General features: G+C 46.4%; 1 protein-coding gene across 1 annotated transcript in view; it reads right to left on the bottom strand.

Moving 5' to 3' along the window:
* LOC146798959 (uncharacterized) overlaps positions 1 to 20930 on the bottom strand; it is a 166826-nt gene extending 145896 nt beyond the window's left edge. The window contains exons 1-2 of the mRNA XM_085627807.1: positions 20720 to 20930; positions 12799 to 12868 (exon numbers count right to left, since the gene is read on the bottom strand). Coding sequence (XP_085483933.1) covers positions 12799 to 12868; positions 20720 to 20930 — 281 coding nt within the window. The remainder of the gene's footprint in view (positions 1 to 12798; positions 12869 to 20719) is intronic.
* Between the last annotated feature and the right edge of the window lie 755 nt (positions 20931 to 21685).

Genomic DNA, 21685 nt, shown 5'->3' with positions numbered 1-21685 from the left:
GGGGTCCAAAGAAAGCAATGATCCTTTGGAAATCCTAAATCCACGTAGCAAGATCCTGGCGGGAGGAACACTGTATTACAATTAGGGCCACTGGAATTATGAGATCCTGCAGCCACTACATTTTTTGCATAGTTATTGATTTGCTGTATTTGCCACATAATCCATCATCTGCTGCATAATTTGCAGATTTTAACCAAAAAATTGGTTCTAGCTCATACGGATCTAAAGTAACTGAAAATGTTGCGACATGTCTTGCTGTGCAGTGTAAAGGCATTTCCCAAACATTGGATATTAACTTTTCAGTTGCATATTGCTGTATTGTGGTGTTACACTAGTACTGAGGTGAAACCTTTGTCCACATAGTATTAAGTTGTGTATAAATAAGAATATAATGGACTAACAGAACTGATCACAAAATATGCCTCATAATTCTGCATAATATGCATTTTCTTGCCGCATAATTTAGTAAATCCTGCCACATAACTTGGTCCTGCTTTGCCACATAATTCCACTGGCACTGATTACAATTGCCTGAGAGGGATGCTGTGAAATATGAGGGAAGTTGCACCTGATAATCCAAGGTGGCTGCCGGCGTCTACAAACACTGTGAGGGCTCAGCAACTGCTGGAAATATAGTTTGTCACTGGGGTGCCTTCACATGGTGCATTCTCAACACAGGCACACTAGGCAGCACTGATACTTTGAGAGGACTGCCAGTCTCTCCTTCTCTGAGATGGACTCAGTGCAAGCGAATTTGGAGTAGTACACTCCTTTCTGAGCTTTAAGCAGTAAGCCATACCTTCTTATACTGTGTGTGCATACTGCTTTCATGGTATGGTGCACTGCTATTTTTACAACCGGTAGAGCACTGCCCCATAGCTGGTTTTGTCCGACTCCTAGTTTGTCTGCCAGTTTTTATTTTCTCTCACAGTGTCCTCTTAGGTCTTGTAAACTCTACCTGGTTTGACCCCCATAATCTGGAGGTAACACAACTGCAGCAGAAGGGTTTCCTGTGGGCTATGCGTCCAGACGCTAAGCAGGGAGCTGCAAAGACGCTATGCTTTTAGGACTTCAACCTTGAGACGAACAGTCAAAACATGAAAATTAGTATTTCAAGTCTTTGGAGGAACCTCAACATCTTTGCACTCTTCTATGGACTGCAAAACTAGCATCTGGAACAGGTGAAAAAAACAAGGGACTGGGAATGAAACAATGCAAAACCATTATAGAAAATCCCATAAATGAGAAAAAAGGATCAACATTTAGAAACACTGACCCCTAAAGCAAAAACTACCAGTAAAACACAAAATCCATATAAAGCTACAAAAACCTAAAAACAACAAAACATTTTTTAAGAAACACCAAAAAGTCATTAAAAGAGCTTTTCTCTTTTAATTCTAAGGCCCTGCAAGGTCATCTGGAGTGTTTAGCTGATAGACCTGGCAATAGGCCATGCCTGGACGCCAACCCTCTCGGCGCACTTCCCTTGGGGGTTGGACATAGGGCCTGGCTAAAGGCTGTGCACAGGAGGAAATGAAATGATTTATAGAATTTCTACGCAGTATATCATTAAAACACTGAAATTCACAGAAAAACAATTGTTAAAGTAGAGTTACAATTACGAATTAAACCTGACAAGTCAGTGAAATTTACGGTTTAGTGTTAGTTTCGCAATCAATAACTCACACGACAGCCATGCAAACCATAAATCGCACACCCAATGCAATGCTCACATATTCATATCAATAAGTAACAAAACCTAAAAGAACAACATCATTAAATAATGACACATACTCAAACCAACAAATAATTTTACATTCCTAGTCATTTAGTTGATTGATCAGACCGTTAAGATAATTTATAAGAGTGAGGTCATGAGCTGGGGAATTTCAGTGGTTTTTCGGTTTCTATTTATAACTATAACTGTACTTTGGCTGTGTTTTTCTCAGTGAATACATTTGTATGTTATATCAGTAAAAGTAGAGGTGGCCCAATAACACCTTATTTAGAGCACGTGCACTTCGCGTGTTTTTTACTAACGAGCAAAAGTCAAATTCCACATTTCCACAGTATGGTGAAACTGACATTACAAAACACTGCTTATTGTCTCAAGAAATGGTAGTTACAATGGCTTGACCAAAGAATACAACTCTGCTAATAGTCAGGAGATCTATTCAGTGTGATTTTCTCTCAGTCCATGAATGTAACCACTTGTATTCCTGATTCTGTTTAAAATTATTTTATTAGTAGCACAACATAAACAAAGAATGCACATTCATTTTCTTTAATGTGTTATTTATTATCACGTTTGATAAACAGGAGGGGCACTCGAGGCTCTCGTCTCATAAATCATGGCCTTTGGCTGCACACAACGTGGGCTGACCACAGCCTACCACGGATGTTTAAGCAGGAACTTGCCCCTTTTGTTTATTTTGTATTATTATTTATATGTGCATTTTAGCTTATATTATTTATGTATTTGTTTATTATTGGTCTTAAGCGCAGAGGTGCAAACCCTGATCTGGGTCTGCGAGTTCTTAAGGACTCGTGGGCCCTTGTTCGCCTCCAGTATACCCACAAAATTTGGATCCGGGTCTTTGAACCCAAGGGAAGGATCCAACAAGGTTCCTATAGCTATTGTTTGGGGACCATGTACTAGGAGAAGAGTTTGTGAACCCCAGAGTCTCAATCAGAGGTTTGTGACCCCTGTCCTGGCAACCCTGTCGCAAAAGGTCCTTTTTTAGAGTTTGTTAAGCAAATGTGAAGTTTCTTTAGGACACCATCCTCATGATCCAGTGGGATACAGGATGCTCTATCTGTCCTCTTTTGACTCGTCTCAATTTTTGTTTACCGGTTGTGGGGACCCAGCACCTTATCCTGTAATGGCAGTTCCAACAGAACATTTTCTGCTGCAGCAAGTCCATTAAAGCATTCAGCTCCGTGAATGATGGGAGCAAAGAGCTCCCTCATCCAGTGTGGGCTTTCTTTTTTTAAATTTAGGTATGCGCACAGTTGGCAAACCCAGTATTGTGGACTGTCCGTGGATTAACGGTTCAGATATCTCTAATTTGTAATCCTTTGAAACCTACCATCCACATTATTGTCACTCTAATTTCCCCAAAACTGCTGAATGGATTTATACCAAACCAAACAATGGGGGTTATTATGATGGAGGTAAACCGGCCACTGGCAGCCTGCCGGTGGCGGGTTTACCGCCATCATGTGGCCATTCTCCACCCACCAGATCAGGATGGTGGGCGGTATACTGGCAGATGGAAAGCCCGTCCGCCACGGGTCCCACACAGGCAATCATTACCATCGCCTGTCGGACCCGGCCAGCATATCTAGAATGGTGGTGGTGCCTAGCAGGCACCGTCCGCCACATTAGAATGCTGCATCAAGCCTGCCTTTCGATGGCAGTTCCTCCGCCATCTGCAATGGGAACGGCAAAAAAGTTCTAGCACGGCATGGACGTGGACGCCCATACCATGCTGGAATTTTGTGGGGATACAGACAGTGCCCCCCTGAATATATCCCCATGGCAGTTGGCACATGTGGGCCCTATAGGGCCCCTTTTGTTCCTGCGCTGCCAGCCTGTTCATGGCAGACTCCTCCATGACATGGCTGGCAGTGCAGTAACTCGTACAATGCTGAGCAGGACTGCACCAGTCCCCGCTCAGCAGATTGCGTTGTGGCGCAGCTGCGCCACCGCCACGGTATGATTGTTCCCTGGCGCAGATGGCAGTCCCTCGTCGATACGATGGTGAAAGTCATAATAGGCAAAACGGTGGACCAATGTATGACATTGTTCTACATTCTGTCCCTCAACTGTTGTTTTTGCATTTGTCACCCCGAGTGGGAAGGGTATGCCCAGACATGGGTCCCGTGCTCTCCATGCCACTGGAATCAAGCTATCCTGGCTGAAGAGGGGTGAAACCCCGAAACCGGTCCTAGGATGCTTGTTTCCAGTCCAGGGAGGACCTGGCTTGGCAGTTCAGGCTGGACTGTTCCCATGAGGCACAGGGTCAAGACTGATTTGCATATGGCTGGGTTCAAACTGGAACGGCATGGTGAGCAAAAAAACGATGGGTTTAGGCCCAGATCTCTGTACTGGGGGGAATGTATGACATTGTTCTCCATTCTGTCTCTCAACTGTTGTATTTGCATTTGTCACCCCGAGTGGGAAGTGTATGCCCAGACATGGGTCCCATGCTCTCCATGCCACTGGAATCAAGCTATCCTGGTTGAAGAGGGGTTAAACCCCGAAACTGGTCTTAGGATGCTTGTTTCCAGTCCAGGGAGGACCTGGCTTGGCAGTTCAGGCTGGACTGTTCCCATGAGGCACAGGGTCAAGACTGATTTGCATATGGCTGGGTTCAAACTGGAACGGCATGGTGAGCAAAAAAACAATGGATTTAGGCCCAGATCTCTGTACTGAGGTGAATGTATGACATTGTTCTACATTCTGTCCCTCAAATGTTGTTTTTTGCGTTCGCCACCGCGGTCTGGCAGGCGGAAGGCCACCAGACTCGTAATCAGGCCCTTTGCTCTATCTTCAAAATTTACAGGAGCGATATAGGTTTGGGTGGTGTTTGCTAATAGATTTGTTGAAGGTGTTGTGCCAGCCCTCAGTGGCATTATTAGTCTTCTCACCTCCTAAGAAGGTTGTGTAGTAGCTCCACATTCAATAGGGAACCTTGGCTTCTTCCTGTGACCCGACCTGCTTAGATGGCCAATCCAAGTGTCTTCAAAACTATTTAGTAAGGGTGTCAATTTCTTCTTGTTTTATGTAAATTAGTCAGATTCAGTAATTGATGTGTAGAACACGTCTACACACTCAGGAGTTGCAAAGCATAAGGCAGTAAGTTTTCGTAATTCAAATTGCAATTTACTGTCAGACATATGATCTTCAACTAAGGATGTTTTTTTTAATTTTACACCAATATGCCTGAGAAAAGTGGAAAAAACATCCTTGAAATTGGGTGGTACGGTACAATTTACAAATGGTATTAATCATTGTTAATTTGAAGTCAATTATCACTTTTCTAGAACTTTTGTCAAAAATTCAGTATATGTTGATGATTGTTTGTCTGCAAGTAATCTGTATACTAATGGTACAGATGTGTTATTTATTTTAGCACGAATAGTGTATATTTGGGCGAATGGATGGGGTGTGGATTTAAATGTACTATCCATCACCCAAACATCACTGTTCTCAAGAGTCACCAGGTTATGGGATGTTGTAAAAATTAGTATTCTCTTTTGAGGGTTTTCGTTGTCATGCAGAAGTAAAGTTTCAGTAGTGAAAGTAATAGTTCTGGGGGAATATTAATATCAGAAAAGGTCTGTGGGGGTCACGCGTTGGGATTACTTGCCTGTTTTTGTCTCTGGATCATCCTTCTAAGGTTGGGAATTGCAGGATGGGAATTGCTTGCATACTACTAGCTACATGAATAGTAATGTTTTGTTCTACTGCCATTTAAACTGCGCTACAGGGTTAATTGGAAGTAGATGCAAGATTTTTTTATTTGTTGGATGTTTTCTTGTACTTCTATCTCCATTGCAGAGGCGGAGTGGTTCTGCTCAAAGGTGCTTTTAACACAGTCACCTAGAGTAACAGCTGTGCCTGTGCAGTGGGATGAAAAATATTGCACAAACCTTCAATGACTCCTAGGCTCAGTCAATCTATCCCAGCAATAAAGATACACACCATATTTTCAGAAGTTGGTTTCCCCTTTTTGATTTTACATACATAGCTTGTATATCTGTGGCCATTATTGTTGAATCTGTTGACAAAAAAGAAATAGAAAGTAGTGTAAGTTACTGTGTTTTTGGTATTATTTTAATTTGTGCACTCTGTTACTTTGCCATTTCGGACAAAATATGCAAATGGTTTTGCCTTTCTGTTGAGAAAATGAACAGATTAGAAAATGTGAAGTTGCATTGTTGATTAGCATTTTTACAGAGGTAAAAATGTACTTTGTTAGAGAAGGAGAATTGGAAACATGAGATTTATTTACCTGTACTATGGTCTGTCTTGGTACTTTTGAAGGATGACTGCGATTTTCAAATTCCGGCTTGGACTTTGTGATTTTGGACATTCAGGGCTTAATTACAATGTCAGGCGACCGCCGTTGCGGAATGGAACCACTCGACCTTAGGTCAGCGGTTCCGATCGCAGGATTACGATGCAAATGCCCCCAGGGCAGTCTCAAACATCCATTTGTCAATGGAGGTCTGTGTTGTGGGCGGAAAAGACCTACAGCACAAGCTTCCATTGACAAGAGGGCCAGGGGGGAAGGAGGCCCAGCTAGGGTCCCCAAATTACAGCCTCTTTCTGCCTAAAAGGCCGACATGAAATGGCTGTCGGAAACTGCCATCATAATCACGACGGAGCAGCCGAGCCTGGCTCCGCCGTCATTAGGGATTTATGCTGACTTCCGATGCTCCCGTTGGAATCCCCCTGCTGGTTTCATTCATCCTAATACGGCCGTCGGAATGAAGCCTACGATGTCAGGAGGAGAACCTCCAACCGCTGGTCAGAGGCTTTCCGCCCGACTTCGTAATCGGGTCCTCACTGTTTTTGGTTTTCTGGTTGAGGAGATAATAACATAAAATAAGTTATTCATTTTCTATCCTTTGGTACTATTAGATTTTGGTTTGTTGGTGACTTCTTTTTTTCATGTTCACTTACTTCAAATTCAGTGATGCCTCCTGGCACCTTTTTTGTTTGTAAATGTGTGAATTTTCAGGCTTTCCTCAGCGTTTGGACTATATGTTTTGCACTGGAAGAAAATAAAAAACATTTTACTCTTCTTGTTTCTAGTATTTTATTCACACACTCTCTGAACCTGCTCTGAGGAATGCCCCCAGCAGAGTTTGAATAGTAAATCTGCCCCAGTCACTGTCCAGCACCTACCCTGAGGGACGCCCCAAACGGAGTTAGAATAGTAATTTTGCCCCCAGTCACTGTCCAGCACCTGCTCTGAGGGATGCCCCCAGCGGAGTTAGAATAGTAATTTCACCCCTACTCACTGTCCAGCAACTGTCCTGAGGGATGCCCCTAGAGGAGATAGAATAGTACATTTGCCCCTAATTACTATCCAGGATCTGCCGTGAGGGACATGCCCAGTAAAATTAGAATAGTAATTTTGCCCCCAGTCACTGTCAAGCACCTTCCCTTAGGGATGACCCCAGCAGAGTTAGAATAGTAAGTTTGCCTCCAGTCACTGTCCAGATTCTGCTCTGAGGGACGCCCGCAGCAGTGTTTGAATAGTAAATATGCCCCAGTCACTGTCCAGCACCTGCCCTGAGGGATGGTCCCAACAGAGTTAGAATAGTAAAATTGCCCCCAGTCTCTGTCCAGCACCTACCCTGCGGGACGCCCCAGTGGAGATAGAATAGTAAGTTTGCCCTCAGTCACTGTCCAGCACCTGCCCTGAGGGACGCCCCCAGCAGAGTTAGAATAGTAATTGTGCCACCAATCACTGTCCAGAAAATGCCCTGAGGAACGCCACAAGCGGAGTTAGAATGGTAAATTTGCCCCCAATTACTATCCAGAAAATGCCCTGCGGGACACCCCCAGCGGAGTTAGACTAGTACATTTTCCCCCAGTCACAGTCCAGCACCTGCCCTGAGGGATGGTCCCAACAGAGTTAGAATAGTAAAATTGCCCCCAGTCTCTGTCCAGCACCTGCCCTGAGGGACGCCCTCAGCAGAGTTAGAATAGTAATTTTGCCCTCAATCACTGTCCAGAAAATGCCCTGAGGAACACCCCAGTGGAGTTAGAACAGTCATTTTGCCCCCACTCACTGTCCAGCACCTGCCCTGAGCGACGCACCCAGTGGAGTTAGACTAGTAAGTTTGCCCACAGTCACTGTCCAGCACCTGCCGTGAAGGACGGCCCCAGTGGTGTTAGAATACTAAAAATATTTTTAAAAATAAGTTTGTAAATTTTCTTTTTAGTTTCGGAGAAAAAAGTAATATATAATTACTCACATTACATTAATTGAATAGATCAGAATATACATTTTGTTTTAATGAGATGTCAAACTCAGTGAAATAAGAAAAAAATTAATTACAAATATTTATCTTTCAGAGTAATTTGACATACTGTGGATGGGGTTTGTTTAAACGCTGTACATACTTTGCCTAGTAGATGGCAGTGTTACCTACGCAAACTGACCCTTTACTCAGAGAGTTCGAGAGATCTGTGGTCACGAGCAGTGTACCACTGGTCGCAAAATGGAAGTCGGCTCAATTTTTACGTTTTTTTGTAAATTTTCACTGCAGAACCCTTTATTGTAAATGTTGAATTAAGCTGTGTTGTAATGATATGGGCGGTAATGGTATGTGTGGTAATGGTAGTTTTAATGTATCACTATGAGTATTGGTGATAGTGGTATGAATGGTAAAGACATGCTGGTTCAGGCATATTCATGTTTTAGACCGCGTTGTAAAGGCATGCATGGTAATGGCATTCGTGGTTCTGTCATACAAACGTCAATACTAGGTCATCACCGTACTTTCATTGGTCAGAGGCAGCTGGTTTCATTTTTGTGATCTTGTGAACAAAAGATTTAGGAAGATTGTGGTTACACCATCTTTATATTCAATACACACACCAAAGCACTACAGGAAATAAAGCTGTATAAGATAATTTGCAGTCAATGCAGTGATCCTATTATGAAAACAGGGAAAATAATATATCTGTACACGTTGTAGGTGCAGCTCTGTTGTGTTCACAGAAGCGATAACTTAATATTGGTCAACAAGGAGCTAGCAAGGAGAAGTCGCCTTACGGGAAAAGGTAGGTAAAATTTTGCAATGCAATGTGCAAAACTGCCATAAAGTGGACGCTACCCACGACTTCAAAACGTGCCTAACTCACATTTTTCACAATAGAGAGCAAAATAACCATAAAACTCCTCGAGCTCTGTGACTCATGTGCCCATTATTTGCACCATATAAAACAATTTTGCTTCTTACCTTTTTTTGTTCCATCTCTCTCATTTATCACCGTATTTGACATTTTCAATTTCACGGTTATCCAAGCTGTCTGTTTTTTCGATCTCATTACACATATTTTGGGATTATATTCCTTTTATATTTTTTGTGTTACTTGAGAATACCAACATCAGTGTACATTGAAGAGTACACAAGGTATGGCAATTCATAACATTTTAATATCTGGAAATGTTTGCTTATTTTGCCTATACCATACCATACAATGACAAATCATACCATACCATATCATACCATACTATTCAATGACAAGCCACACCATACAAATCTTCACTATACAATAATATAGCATACCATACCATAACATAGAATACTGTGCTACATAACAAAAAAAACATTGATACAGCCAATGCATCTTACATAGGCAAGACCTATTGGTTTTGCTAATGCTTGTTAACTGTGCTGCCATGACGAATATGTACAAATGTAAAAATACCAAGAGTGAGCAACCATGCTATGCTTATGAAACATTTTGGGAACATTTGTCAAATGTTCCTAAAATTATAAATACAACTCACTTTAAACTGTCAAGATGTCTCTAACTTTTTTACTCTTTCAAGCCCACATTTTTGTTATGCTTAGAAACCACTGATCGAATGTACACCAACTCAAGCAACCACACTTCTGCAAGTAAAGTTCTAGTTTCATCCCAAGTGTTGGACCTGCCCCATTTTGCAGGGTTAACCCCAAACCTTTTGCGTTTCCCTGCTATTTTTCTCACCTTCTTTTTGTTGGCTTTAGGAGACTGGGCACTTTAGCACTGCTAATCAGTGCTAAAGTGCATGTGCTCACTAATCTAAACACTGTATGATTGGTTTACACCTGTTTGGCATATTTGATTTACTTGTAAGTGCCCTGTAAAGTGGTATCTCATAAACCCAGGGCCTGTAAATTAAATGCTACTAGTGGGCCTGCAGTACTGCTTGAGCCACTCACAGACGTAGCCTTTCAAACCTGTCTCGGACCTGCCACTGCAGGGCCTGTGTGCGCAGTTTACTGCCACTTTAACTTGGCATTTAAAACTACTTGAAAGCCTTAAACTCCCCTTTTATTACACATAGGTCACCCCAACATAGGCCCTAGGTAGCCCTATGGACAAGATACTGTGCAAGTAAAAGGTAGGACATGTGCCCTTTTGTGTGGCCTGTCCTGGTAGTGAAAAACAGCCTATTTTGTTTCACAATACTGTGAGGCCTACTCCTCTCATTGGCTAGCATTGGGAATTCCCTTATATATGTTTAAGTGGTAACCCCTGATCTTAAAGCAGTGGTGTTGACATGTTTGGGATGTATAGCATGGTAGTGATAAATCCTGCTTACTGGTGTAGCTGAATTTTACATTACTATTTTAGAAATGCCACTTTTAGAAAGTAGGCATTTCTCTGTGCTTATTACTCTTAATGCTTTGCAGTCTGACTCCAATCCACGTCTGAGCTAGGGTGATAGCTAAACTTGTGTATACTTTCCAGACATCCACAAAACAGAAAGGGCTGGGTGTGACAGGGGTTACATCTGCATTCATCTGCATACTAATGGTCTTTCTGGGGTTGGAGAGGGAGAGGGTGTTCACCCTTTGCACTTTTGTATAGGTTGTGTCCTGTCCTCACACAAAGGGCTCATTTACCCACATTGGGTTTGAAAGGAATTGTTATGCACTTAAAAGGGTTCCTTTTGAAGTCACCCCTTGAACAAAGACATTTTTGAGTAAAGGTACAGGGGCTCTGACCCCATGATTTCAAAAACTGTGTGGGACTTTTAACCAGACGTTGCAGGTTCTACATGTTGCACATTGCCAGAGGACTGCTGTGCTGGCAGGAGGAACCACCCCTGGGACTACTTGCTTTGTTGTGACTGGCCTGCTGTCTGCTGGGCTACAGGAGAGACTCCCACTTTGCATTTAGCCTCATGAGCTGTCATGCTCTTGTGCCCTACCAGCGTTCTCGAAGGGCTTGTTTGCTGCCCCCATATTCCCTAAACATCAGGGCCATCAAAGACATTTTTGAGTCCGGCAGCTGGCTGTGATTATGGATCAGAAAGAATCTGATCACCAGCGTGGCCAGCATTCCAATCTGCGCTGCCTTTCCACAGAGATCTAGAGCCCTGGAAGAACACCTGCTGAAACATCACCTTCCTACTTCATCTCCGCGGCTTCAGGCGCAGATCTCTTACTTAAAAATACGATGCCCCAGTAACTACGGGCAGGTCAGAAATGCAGTGAACAATCACTGTCTCCGCCAACCCCTTGCTGAGGACAGCACCGCCTATGCACACCCTGCTCCTCGCCCTGAGAAGGCACCGGCTCTGACGGGCAGCGTTTAAAGTAGAGATACTGCGACCCATGAGGTCTTCTGGCTTGCACGGTAAGTCCCACCCCCCTGCGGCGGCACAGAGCGCTCTGTCAGCCACATGGCATCTGTAGTGTCCTAGCAGGGACACGTTCTAGTGTTCCTATGTGTGTGGAATACACTGTACACCCACCCACCACAGACGTCACTGGGTCAGGTGACGCTGTCAATAAAGAGGCCGAGCGCACGTGCTCGCGGCCATTAACCCACTACCCTGACTATGTGTCCTGTGTCCGTAATTCCCAGCATGGGGGCCTAGGGCCCAACATCACACTGGCGACGAGGCGGGTACTCTTCCCCGCGTGTGCAGCCCCGATCGGCGCAACAAAAGAGGGAGAGGGAACTGCCCACAGTGAGGACAACCCCCTCTGTGTGAAGGCGCGAGGCGCCGAGCAGCCGGCAGGGCGAGGCAGAGACCGCAGCAGGTCCTATGGTGACCGGGAGCCCACCCCGCACCTACGGTGCCAGCGGTGCCGGAATGAACGGCGGTCATCGGAGCGGAGCCCACCCGCATCCGCCGTGAGGCTGTGACCCCCTGCCGAGGAAGTCGGGAGCCCACCCCGACGACCCTGCCGCGGTGCCCAGAAGCGCCCTGAAGGACAGCACGCCGAGCGGAGCCCACCCGCATCAGCGGAGACCCCCACATGTGGCGTGAATCACGCGGAGCCCACCCGCGGGGAGAAGGAGGCCCGCCGCCCGAAGGTGAGGGGACGCGCAGGGGCGGAAGAAGCGGAAACGAAAGCGGAGCCCACCAGCAGCTCATCAGGGGGAAACTCTACACACCTGCCCCGCGAGGCACGAAAACTGACCGAGGCTGCCGTGGGGGCGAAGGGAGCACAGTGGCAAAAGAGGCGGCCGCTCTCAGCGGGTTCGACCGAAGGCACAGGCGGCCCCAAAAACAGCGCTAGCTTTCTTTTCCCCCCCCCGTGCAGCGTGAGCGAAAGCTGCGGCCCAGCGCATCGCCACCGGCAAAGAAAGTGCACCGGCATTCCCTCAGCCCGGCGCCATGCGCTGCACTCACCCTGGAGAACCGGCGTCCAGAGGCAGCAGGCCGGCATAGAATGTCCTCACCGGGTAGTGAGGAGGCACGGGAAGAGTGGAGTGCATCAGCCCATGCAAGCGCAGCCGGAGTGCTGAGACCGACCTTGAGGAAAGACGATGCCTGCAACCCCATCTGGCAGCCCAGGGTATAGCTCTTCAAGTATCGATGCAGCATAGAGGGGAGAGCTAAATGGGCATAAGCGGTGGCATGAATAAAGTATGCGCGAAGAGCTGCCAGGCACATGAGCAAGTGTCCCCCCCCCCCCCCACAAGACGTGTCTGAAAGAAGCATTTTCCCCCAGTTCACAAGTGATTCCTCGTCCTCCCTGCAGCTCACTATCAATGCCTGCGCCCCCCTGCCTCCAAAGGAATAAATGTAAAGGACTCACCTGCTGTCTGGCCGTATCCTGCTCCCAGTGTTCTGCTCCTGCTGTGGCTCCAGCTCCCCTCGAGTGAAGCCTGGAAAGAGGAAAGACAACACAGCAGAAAGTTCTGGCAGCAGAGAAGGTTGCTGCTGAATGGGAGACAAGCATACCCTGCACTGCCATCTAGTGGCCGGAGGGCAGCATTGCACCAGCTGCAGGAAAAGAGTGGAAAGGCTAGACAAGAGGCAGCAAGGCATGTACCGCAAAGTCTGACGGAGGCAAGGTGGTGAGCGCACAGGAATGCGCCAGAAGCGCAGGAATGCGCCAGAAGTACGGGAACGCGACGGAGGCGCACAGGGATGTGCAGGAACGCGACAGAAGCGCAACGGAGAAGAGATAGTGTGCCACAGGGATGCAGCGCCATCCCACAGCGACAAGGAGGAAGAGAGGAAAATGGTGTCAAGCCACGTCCACCCCAGCAAGGACCGCGCTGTCGCCGCATCAAGTGGAGTGACCCCTCAAGAGAGCCAAAGGACCCAGCGCAGATGTACCCCGGACGCGGAAAGTACACAGCAGCGCCTACAAGAGAGGAACTACACGGAAGAAGATGTGCGCAGCAAGTATCCAACGACACTGAAGGATAAGGACGCAGAGGCACACCCAGTGGCGCCAAGAAGCCACCACATCAAGAGATCACGGCGCAGGGAGCAATGCTACACTGAAGATGTACCACGACGGTACGAAGAGAAGCACGCACCAGCGCCCGGCAAGTCAGAAGACACAGGGAGTCACACGAAGTGACGCATCTCGTGAAGCTGACCAGCCAAATGGTCGCACCAACAGAAGCCAACCCGCCAGGGGGCAAAAGGAGGTGATCGACGCACGGGTCAGTGAACCCACGGAACAAAAGGTCTGACGAAAGACCGAAGGTATCCTGCCAGAGATCGGCAGAATGGACCGTCAAGAGGTCCGAGAAGTTCAAGAACGAAGAGGACCAAGAGCATGGCCCCACGAACGTCAACAACCAAAGTAACTGGCGAAAAGGAGGAGAACGAAGAGGACCAAGAGCAGGGCCCCACGAACTTCAACAACCAAAGTAGCCGGTGAAAAGGAGAAGACGAAGAGAAGGTCACGACCCTAACTCGGAAGGCTGAGGAAGATGGAGAGCGTGTCCTCGGACGAGGACAAGACCAGGGGGTACACGTGCAGAGTGCGCGCGCTGCATGGAGAAGCCTGGCCAGACCAAAAGGAGAACAGAAATGGTCCAGAGTAGGTCGTGAAGCGAAAGGATGGAGAAAGCAGAGTGGCACGTCTGCCACCACAAGCCAATGAAGAAAAGAAGAGTTCGGAGTGGCACGTTTGCCACTACAAGAAAGGAAGAAAAGAAGAGTTCGGAGTGGCACGTTTGCCACTACAAGAAAGGAAGAAAGAAGAGATCGGAGTGGCACGTTTGCCACTACAAGAAAGGAAGAAAGAAGAGATCGGAGTGGCACGTTTGCCACTACAAGAAGAGGAGAAGAAGGAAATAGATCCGTGGCACGTTGGCCACTGTTAAGAGTAGGAGGAGAAGTCAGAGTGACTCGACACCCTCACGGAGATTAGAACCGAGGAAAGAGAGAGGAGTGTGGCAAGACTACTCACACCTCAGAGATAAGGAAGGCGACAAGTGCCAGAACATGGAGAGCAAGTCCTGAGAACACCCGTGGCACGGAGAGAAGTCCATCTGCTGTGGCGTGCCTTCAGCACATCTGGGATCGGCAGAGGTGAGCCGGCTGGACCATTCGAGACATCCACCTTTGGGGTCACACGGTCACTGGACGTTGCCAGCCGTGGTGACTCAGGGGCAAAGGCCTCAGGGATGCCAGTGAGAGAGCATCCCCTCAACGAGAGATGGTCATCAGCCGCCCTCCAGCACAGGTCCCAGGAGGAGGAAGACATCGCGCGCGAAGACAGGAGCCAACAGCTACCCTCCAGGTCTGACCGCGGAATCTGAGGTGAGACTTGTCGTCTCCGCTGCGCCCACACTGAGTGGAGGGCGAGGAACACGATACTGTACACCCAGCCCAGGACAAGTCCTATAGAGAGGGCCTCAGGGATATCCCGTGGCAGGGGAACACCGGTGAGAGGGGCATCATGGTGAGAGGGGTGTCTTGCAAACAATCCGTCTTTTGCCAACACATAACACACGCCACCGACGAAGAGGAGGACAGGACTGAAAGTCCAATGGCAACATCTAGCGGTGAATCACAGGAATTCTGACTGCGTTTGTCGCCACGGAAGCAAGGTAAAGAAGAGACTGTGAGGACAACTTCAAGGCAGAGCCGTCAACAGACTGGATCCATCAAGCACCCATGGCTGGTGTCACAGCGAACTGTTGGCCTCCACGGCAGGAAGAACGTCGTCTGCGTATCCAAGCAGCTGAGACGTAAGAGGCTCTGCAGAAGTTTGGTCACTGTACTGTATAGGTGTATATCTTTATTTTTCCTCCCGCAGGTTGAATTTTGACTTTGGGTTTTCTTTCATTAAAGATTGGGAGGAATGTAGTGTCCTAGCAGGGACACGTTCTAGTGTTCCTATGTGTGTGGAATACACTGTACACCCACCCACCACAGACGTCACTGGGTCAGGTGACGCTGTCAATAAAGAGGCCGAGCGCACGTGCTCGCGGCCATTAACCCACTACCCTGACTATGTGTCCTGTGTCCGTTATTCCCAGCATGGGGGCCTAGGGCCCAACATCACAGCATCCACAGCGGCTGCAACGCGTACTCATGGGCAGCTGCCCTGGGCTACGCTGCACACGGGGAGACAAAGTGAGGTCTCCCAGCTAGTTTTTGCATGGTGTGACCCACTTTTGGCCCGTACCTGGGGGTCGTGGACTATGGAAAGCCTTCCTGTGCTCCCTCAGGGGCGGCCCTGTGTTTTCCTTCACAAAGGCGCTGCAAGACGGAGCATCTAAGACAGAGATGGTTGGCACTGAACCGAAAACCAAATTACCGTAATTGGTGTAATAGAGGCGAATACCTCTATGTTGGGATCACGAGGTTTCCTTCCTGCATTTAAAACTGCTGCATGTAGTTTCTATTGCAGGGGTTTCATTAAATTACCATATTACCAGTACTAGTTGTGCTTGAGAGCCATGCGTGGGGATATTTATTTATTTGAGAGTTTTATATAGCGCTGACTAGACCCAAGGGTATCAGAGCGCTTCACAAAACATAGCATTACAAGAAGGATTCATCGTTGACATAGTATCACATGAGGGGAAAAAAAGAACAGATCATCATAATATACGTATCTCCAAGATTCAAAAATAATCCAGCATTGTCCGTCCATGGCCTAGACGCTGAATTGGGTCAGATGACCATATTTGATGATCCTGTTGATGTATCATACTCAAGGGGGCACTTTAAGGTATTTTTTTAGTAGTAGAGTTTTGAGATTGCTCCTGAAGCAGGTATAGGAGGGGTTGCAGCAAAGGTCTTTAGGCAGTGAGTTTCAAATCGATTGACGTTACCTGAGTAAGAGCGTTTTTGGAATGTTTTTTTTTCAGTTTGGGAGGTATGAGAAGAAGTGAGTCAGAGCTTCTCAGAGCCCGAGTTTTGCCCACTCTCAATAGTTTGTTTTCTAAATATTTTGGGTTTGCGGTGTGAAGGGCTTTGTGGGTGATACAGGCTGTCTTGAAGATGCATCTTCCTTCTTTTAGGACACAACTGCGATTCTTGAGAGCCGATGAGATGTGGTCAAATCTTTTGGCACCTGTGAGGAGTCTAGCGGCTGCATTAAGAGTTGTTGTAAGAGGCGCTAGGTGTCTTTTTAGGGTCCCGGTGATTATAGCATTGCCATAATCAAGTTTCCAGTAGTGATTGTACTACAGTCTTTAGATCTTCCAGTGGGATAAACGTTTTGAGTTTCTTAGGATGTTTTAGGGTATAGCACACCCCATTGGCTGAATAGTTGATGTGTTTTTTCATTGACATATTTGTGTCCAGGGTGATTCCTAGGGACTTCACAGTGTTGGAAAGTGTGAAAGAACAGTTCAGAGCATCCATGCTCTTCAGCCATTTATGGATAGGCGATGTCTTGACATTTGGGGAAAAAGTAAAGGTTCATGTTTTGGGGGGTTTTGTTTTAGATGATTGGTGTTTAGCCAGTTTTGTATCTTGTTTATTGTGGTATTCAGATGGCGGAGGATGTTGTGGGATGATATTTTGTAGTAAAGTTGAGTATCACCAACATAAAGATGATGCTTCACCCATGCTTGTATCTATAAAGTTTAATAGGAGTGCAGGTGCGCTGCCCCTATGTGCCTCTGGCGAGAACTTGTAATACAAGTATTTATGGTGATATTCTTTTTCATATGATTTTTGTTCCTAACCAAACTGCTACATTTCATGCCCAGATGTTATAATGTTTGCCGTTTTGATTCTTGCATTGTCAGGAAAACAAGTACTTTCTCAAGATTTGCATAGTATGCACAGTATTTATGATTCATGTCATTTTGGTCTTGTTTTATGTATAATATACTAAATATTTTTATATAATCCTGTGTGGAGTCTCTTTTGTAGTGTGTTCATTGTGTTTCTGTGTGGGTGTGTTGCGCAAACACTTTACACATTGCCTCTGAATATAAATCTGCAGCTGACTTGCCCTGACTAGAGTGGTGGGTTCTGCCTGGTGTAGGTGCATTCCCTAGCCAGCCAGAAACCCCACCTCTAACACCAAGTTCAGTGTATTTACTCTCAGTGTTTCTTTCTGTAGTGAAGAGCAAATATTCCTATGGGTGTTAAAATGGCAAATGGTCCTACACTGACCCCCCTTTTACTTTCAATCGACCCTTGACAAATATGTAAGAAACTTTGCATGCCAAACTCAAACCAGAGAAACTTTTTTTCTTGGAAAGTTTTAAGCAACTTCATCAAATGGCACCAGTTATTAGCAAAACAAAAAAAGCTTTTTAATGGAAACATGGACAATGCAGGTGCCCATGTCCCCCATCCCAAAATCACTCAAGCAGAAGTCAGAAAGAATACCTTTCCATCAAATCCTGTGGGCGGGGCTGATGAATTACCTTAGTATTTAACTCTTTATATTAATCTAGAGACCTTTGTGACGACAATAATCACTGCTAAATACTGCATCTCCCGAAAGGGCGTCCTGATATAAAATAAAATGGAGAAATGGAGACTGCCAGTAAAGTGTCAAAATTATTTAGACCCCTATAGAAATTGCTGACCAGGTGTTTACTTTAAAGATCATTGTATGTCCTGAGTTATTTTATGTAGCCAGGTTACTCTCCCTCATGAGCCACATTTGTTATCCCCATTCCCAAAGACATTCAAAAGCATACCATACTATTAAAAGTGATAGGGCATACATTACTGGGACTCAGAATGAAGATCTATGTGTCAACTTAACCAGAAGTGGCAACAGAGTATGCAAAGCCACAAAGCTATTAGTAAATAAAACAGTGGATTAGAATTGGCTATCAGAGTTTCTAATTCATGATTGTTAATTCTGTTCTCCTCGAGCAAAACTTGAAAGAAAAGTATTCATAGTAATGCCCCAAGGGGAACCAATAAAAGGATACTTGGCGCGCAACATCCACACAAAAAAATTGCTCTCATAATAAAAGCGGGCTGGAAATATATATTGGAGAACGACGATGCCCTAAATTTTGTTTTTGTCCATGACATTGTTTGCATTCAAGAATCATAGTACCTGAGGCACATATCTTTGTAAGAATTTGATAAATTTTCTATTCCAGTGGTTAGGAAAGAAAGAAAATGCTGGCCAGCGGGTGGCCAAGCGATTATTTCTTCCAGTCTAGACCCGGAGTGTGGAAATGTCCCAAATCCATATTGGCTTTTCCAGTGTCCTAGCAGGGCAGATTTCTGGGGGGATATGCTGGCGTAAAAAGATTTAATTATGAACATCTACAATAGAATGCAAAAGAGAAACAATCATAAATAAAAAAATCTTATGAAAAGCTTAATGGATATACTGCCTAACCATTCTGATTATGGGACCCTAACTATAGGTGACGTAATCTAGCTGTAAACTCATTAGAAAATCCATGTGGAAACCATTCCAATTTAAAGGATCAATAGCAGGGGTTCTTGATTGCTGGGCTTACAGCACAGTTTGGGTGTCCACACCTTAAATGGTGTTTCGCTAGTAATGGTCCAAACATTTTTTACGCACTTCTCATGCAGCCTGTTACAGGCACACGTGCAAGAGCGCGTTAGTCCGGTTAGGATTAACGCGACCGCACGAAACTACACTTCCCAGCATTCCCGCACACACGTTACGTCGCGGCGTTTCTAACACAAAGGCGGAAGCGCTGCGAGACCGCGCGTCGAAAATTCTTCCTGGCGACCCGAGTACGAGTCGCAGCAGGAGGTCCTGACGCCGTGAAAGTCTCTACAAGCAGAGCCCTTGGATTATCTCCGGAATGCAGTCGACCTTGTAGGGGCGTACATTGAAGGATTGTCTACCCGCGTACGGTCGGGTAAGGGTGCGGTGCACCAGGCCCTCCCCAGTTGCAATCCTTCCAGCTTCTATCTTCCCTTCTCCATTGGTGAGCACTATACTGGCTCGTGCGGAGGAAGGGAGGAGTGATACCCTAGACTGGAACAAGTATTTGGCCATAAGAGGGTTCCAGTCCCCTGATTTGATTTCAATGCTGGTTTCTGTTCCGGAGCATTTCGCAAACCTCCTTGCACATTATTTTGCCTAACGGAAAAACTTGTATACAAGGGGTGATAGCGATCATCGTGCCCTCTTAGGGCAAAGCATGGAAGTGCCAGACTAAGTGAGACCGAACTTGGAGAGGTCACTTGTGGTAAGAACCTTATATTGTTTTGGCTTCAATGTATTGAGATACTATGCATTCAACCACACTTTGCAACTCGATGGTGCTGTAACCTGGATCATGCAACGTTCCTGGCTCGTTCTAGGATGACCTCTGGCATTTATGGTGTTTGGTATTGCTGTCTGTTATTGTGCTTGTGACTCTCTATTAACAGGGGTTTCTCTGAGTCGTAGCGGTCTACGCTCTATCCCTGTGAGGCCAAGTGGAGTCTATATCAGGGTAGGTTCTGGGGTAACCATATGTGTTCCGTATTAGCGAGATTACTGTGCAGGCGCAAAACTTCACTGTGGAACTATGCTATGATGTATTTCTTGTTTATTGCATGTATTCCCCCATTGCAGCCAAGACACATCGCAATGAAAGCCTAAACATCCCTTCCCGAGGTAGAGGGTCCGGTTCTATTGGGGCCGTTCTTTTTATTTACAGGTACCACAATAGAATCTGTGTTCCTTCTCCCTATCGCAAGGAGGGTTGGAGTCCAGGGGTTAGGATAGGTGGAAAAGCGCTAATCTTGTTTCTTGTGTTTTACAGATCTCCCTCCCTGCTGTCCCCTTCCTTTCCTTCCCTCGCTTGATCCTCCCGCTGACCTGTGTCATAACGACTTTCAGGCTTGGGTAGATCAAGAGGTGGACCATATATAGCAACAATCCAATCCCGAGGACTGAACCAACGTGACAGAATTTCCGACCAACGAATTGAGTCCTCCTGGTCGGGTTGTGAGAGATGGCCACATTCGACGATGTGCTGGCGGTTCTTGCCGCTGTACAGGCAGAACTGGCCGCGTATCGACGGGAAACTGCAGATCTTAGGGCCAGGGTGGAAGGAATGAGCACAAGCCCTTTAGCGTAGGAAGTGCTACTGCGGTTCCTAGCAACGTGGTGGTGGAACTGCCCGTGTCTATCCCCTTAGCCACACCGGAGAGATTTCATGGAGAGCCGAGCAAGGTTCAGGTATTCTTAACGCAGGTCCTACTTCACTTCTCTTGTAAACAGAAATCGTTCCCCACTAACCAGGCGAGAGTCGCCTTCCTCATTTCGTATTTGGACGGTGATGCTGCACAGTGGGCGGTACCATTGGTCACTCGAGATGATCCACTTCTATATGACTGGGAGGAATTCAAGAATGAATTCCTAAAAGTCTTTGACAGGAGGGCAGCGTCATATACAGCCGATAGGGAATTGCTGGAACTGAGACAGGGCACTGGGGCCCTAATCACATATTTGAATGCTTTCAGGAGGTTAGTTGCTGAGACTGAGTGGCCCGAAGCCAAACAGACAGCCATGATTGATTCTGGGGCTACAGACGTATTCATGGACAGGGGGGAAGCTCAGCGCAGAGGCTTGCCGTTGGTGCCTAAAAACAGCCCAGAACATATTTATGCAGTAGACGGGAGAGAACTGGATACTGGACCTATTGGCTACTACACAGGAAAGTTCCAGGTTCGATACGGGACCACGCACTGTGAGAGTTTGTCGTTCAACATCATCCAAGCCCCCCAGTATGGGATTATTTTGGGCCTACCCTGGTAGATTCAGCACAATCCCGAAATCGATTGGAAAAATCGAACAGTGAGAATGACCTCACAATACTGTGAGACATACTGTCATGACAAAACCAAGGAACTAGGTACCGTCCTGGCCGAAGGGTTGTCCATAGCTACTGCAGCAGAGAAAGATGTGCAGTTACCCGCAGCGTATCTGGAATATCAAGATGTGTTTAATGAGGTCCAGGCAGAAGAACTTCCCCCTCACAGACAATACGAATGCCAAATAGACTTAGTCCCAGGAGCAGTAGTGCCTAGTGGGAGGATATACGCCTTAACAGAACCAGAAACCATCCATCTCAGACAGTACCTGGATAAGTATGTGGGATTGAGCTTCATCCGTCCTACCAAGTCCCCCGCGGCGTCTCCGCTATTCTTCATACCGAAAGCCAATGGTGAGCTACGCGCCTGTGTAGACTTCAGGGCGCTGAACGCAGTCACGGTGAAGAATAGATAACCGCTACCCCTTATCCTGGTATTGCTGGAACAGGTAA

The sequence above is a fragment of the Triturus cristatus genome, chromosome 9 (genome assembly GCF_964204655.1).
Source record: "Triturus cristatus chromosome 9, aTriCri1.1, whole genome shotgun sequence".
Lineage (NCBI taxonomy): Eukaryota > Metazoa > Chordata > Amphibia > Caudata > Salamandridae > Triturus > Triturus cristatus.
This window is presented reverse-complemented; position numbering and strand designations above follow the sequence as displayed.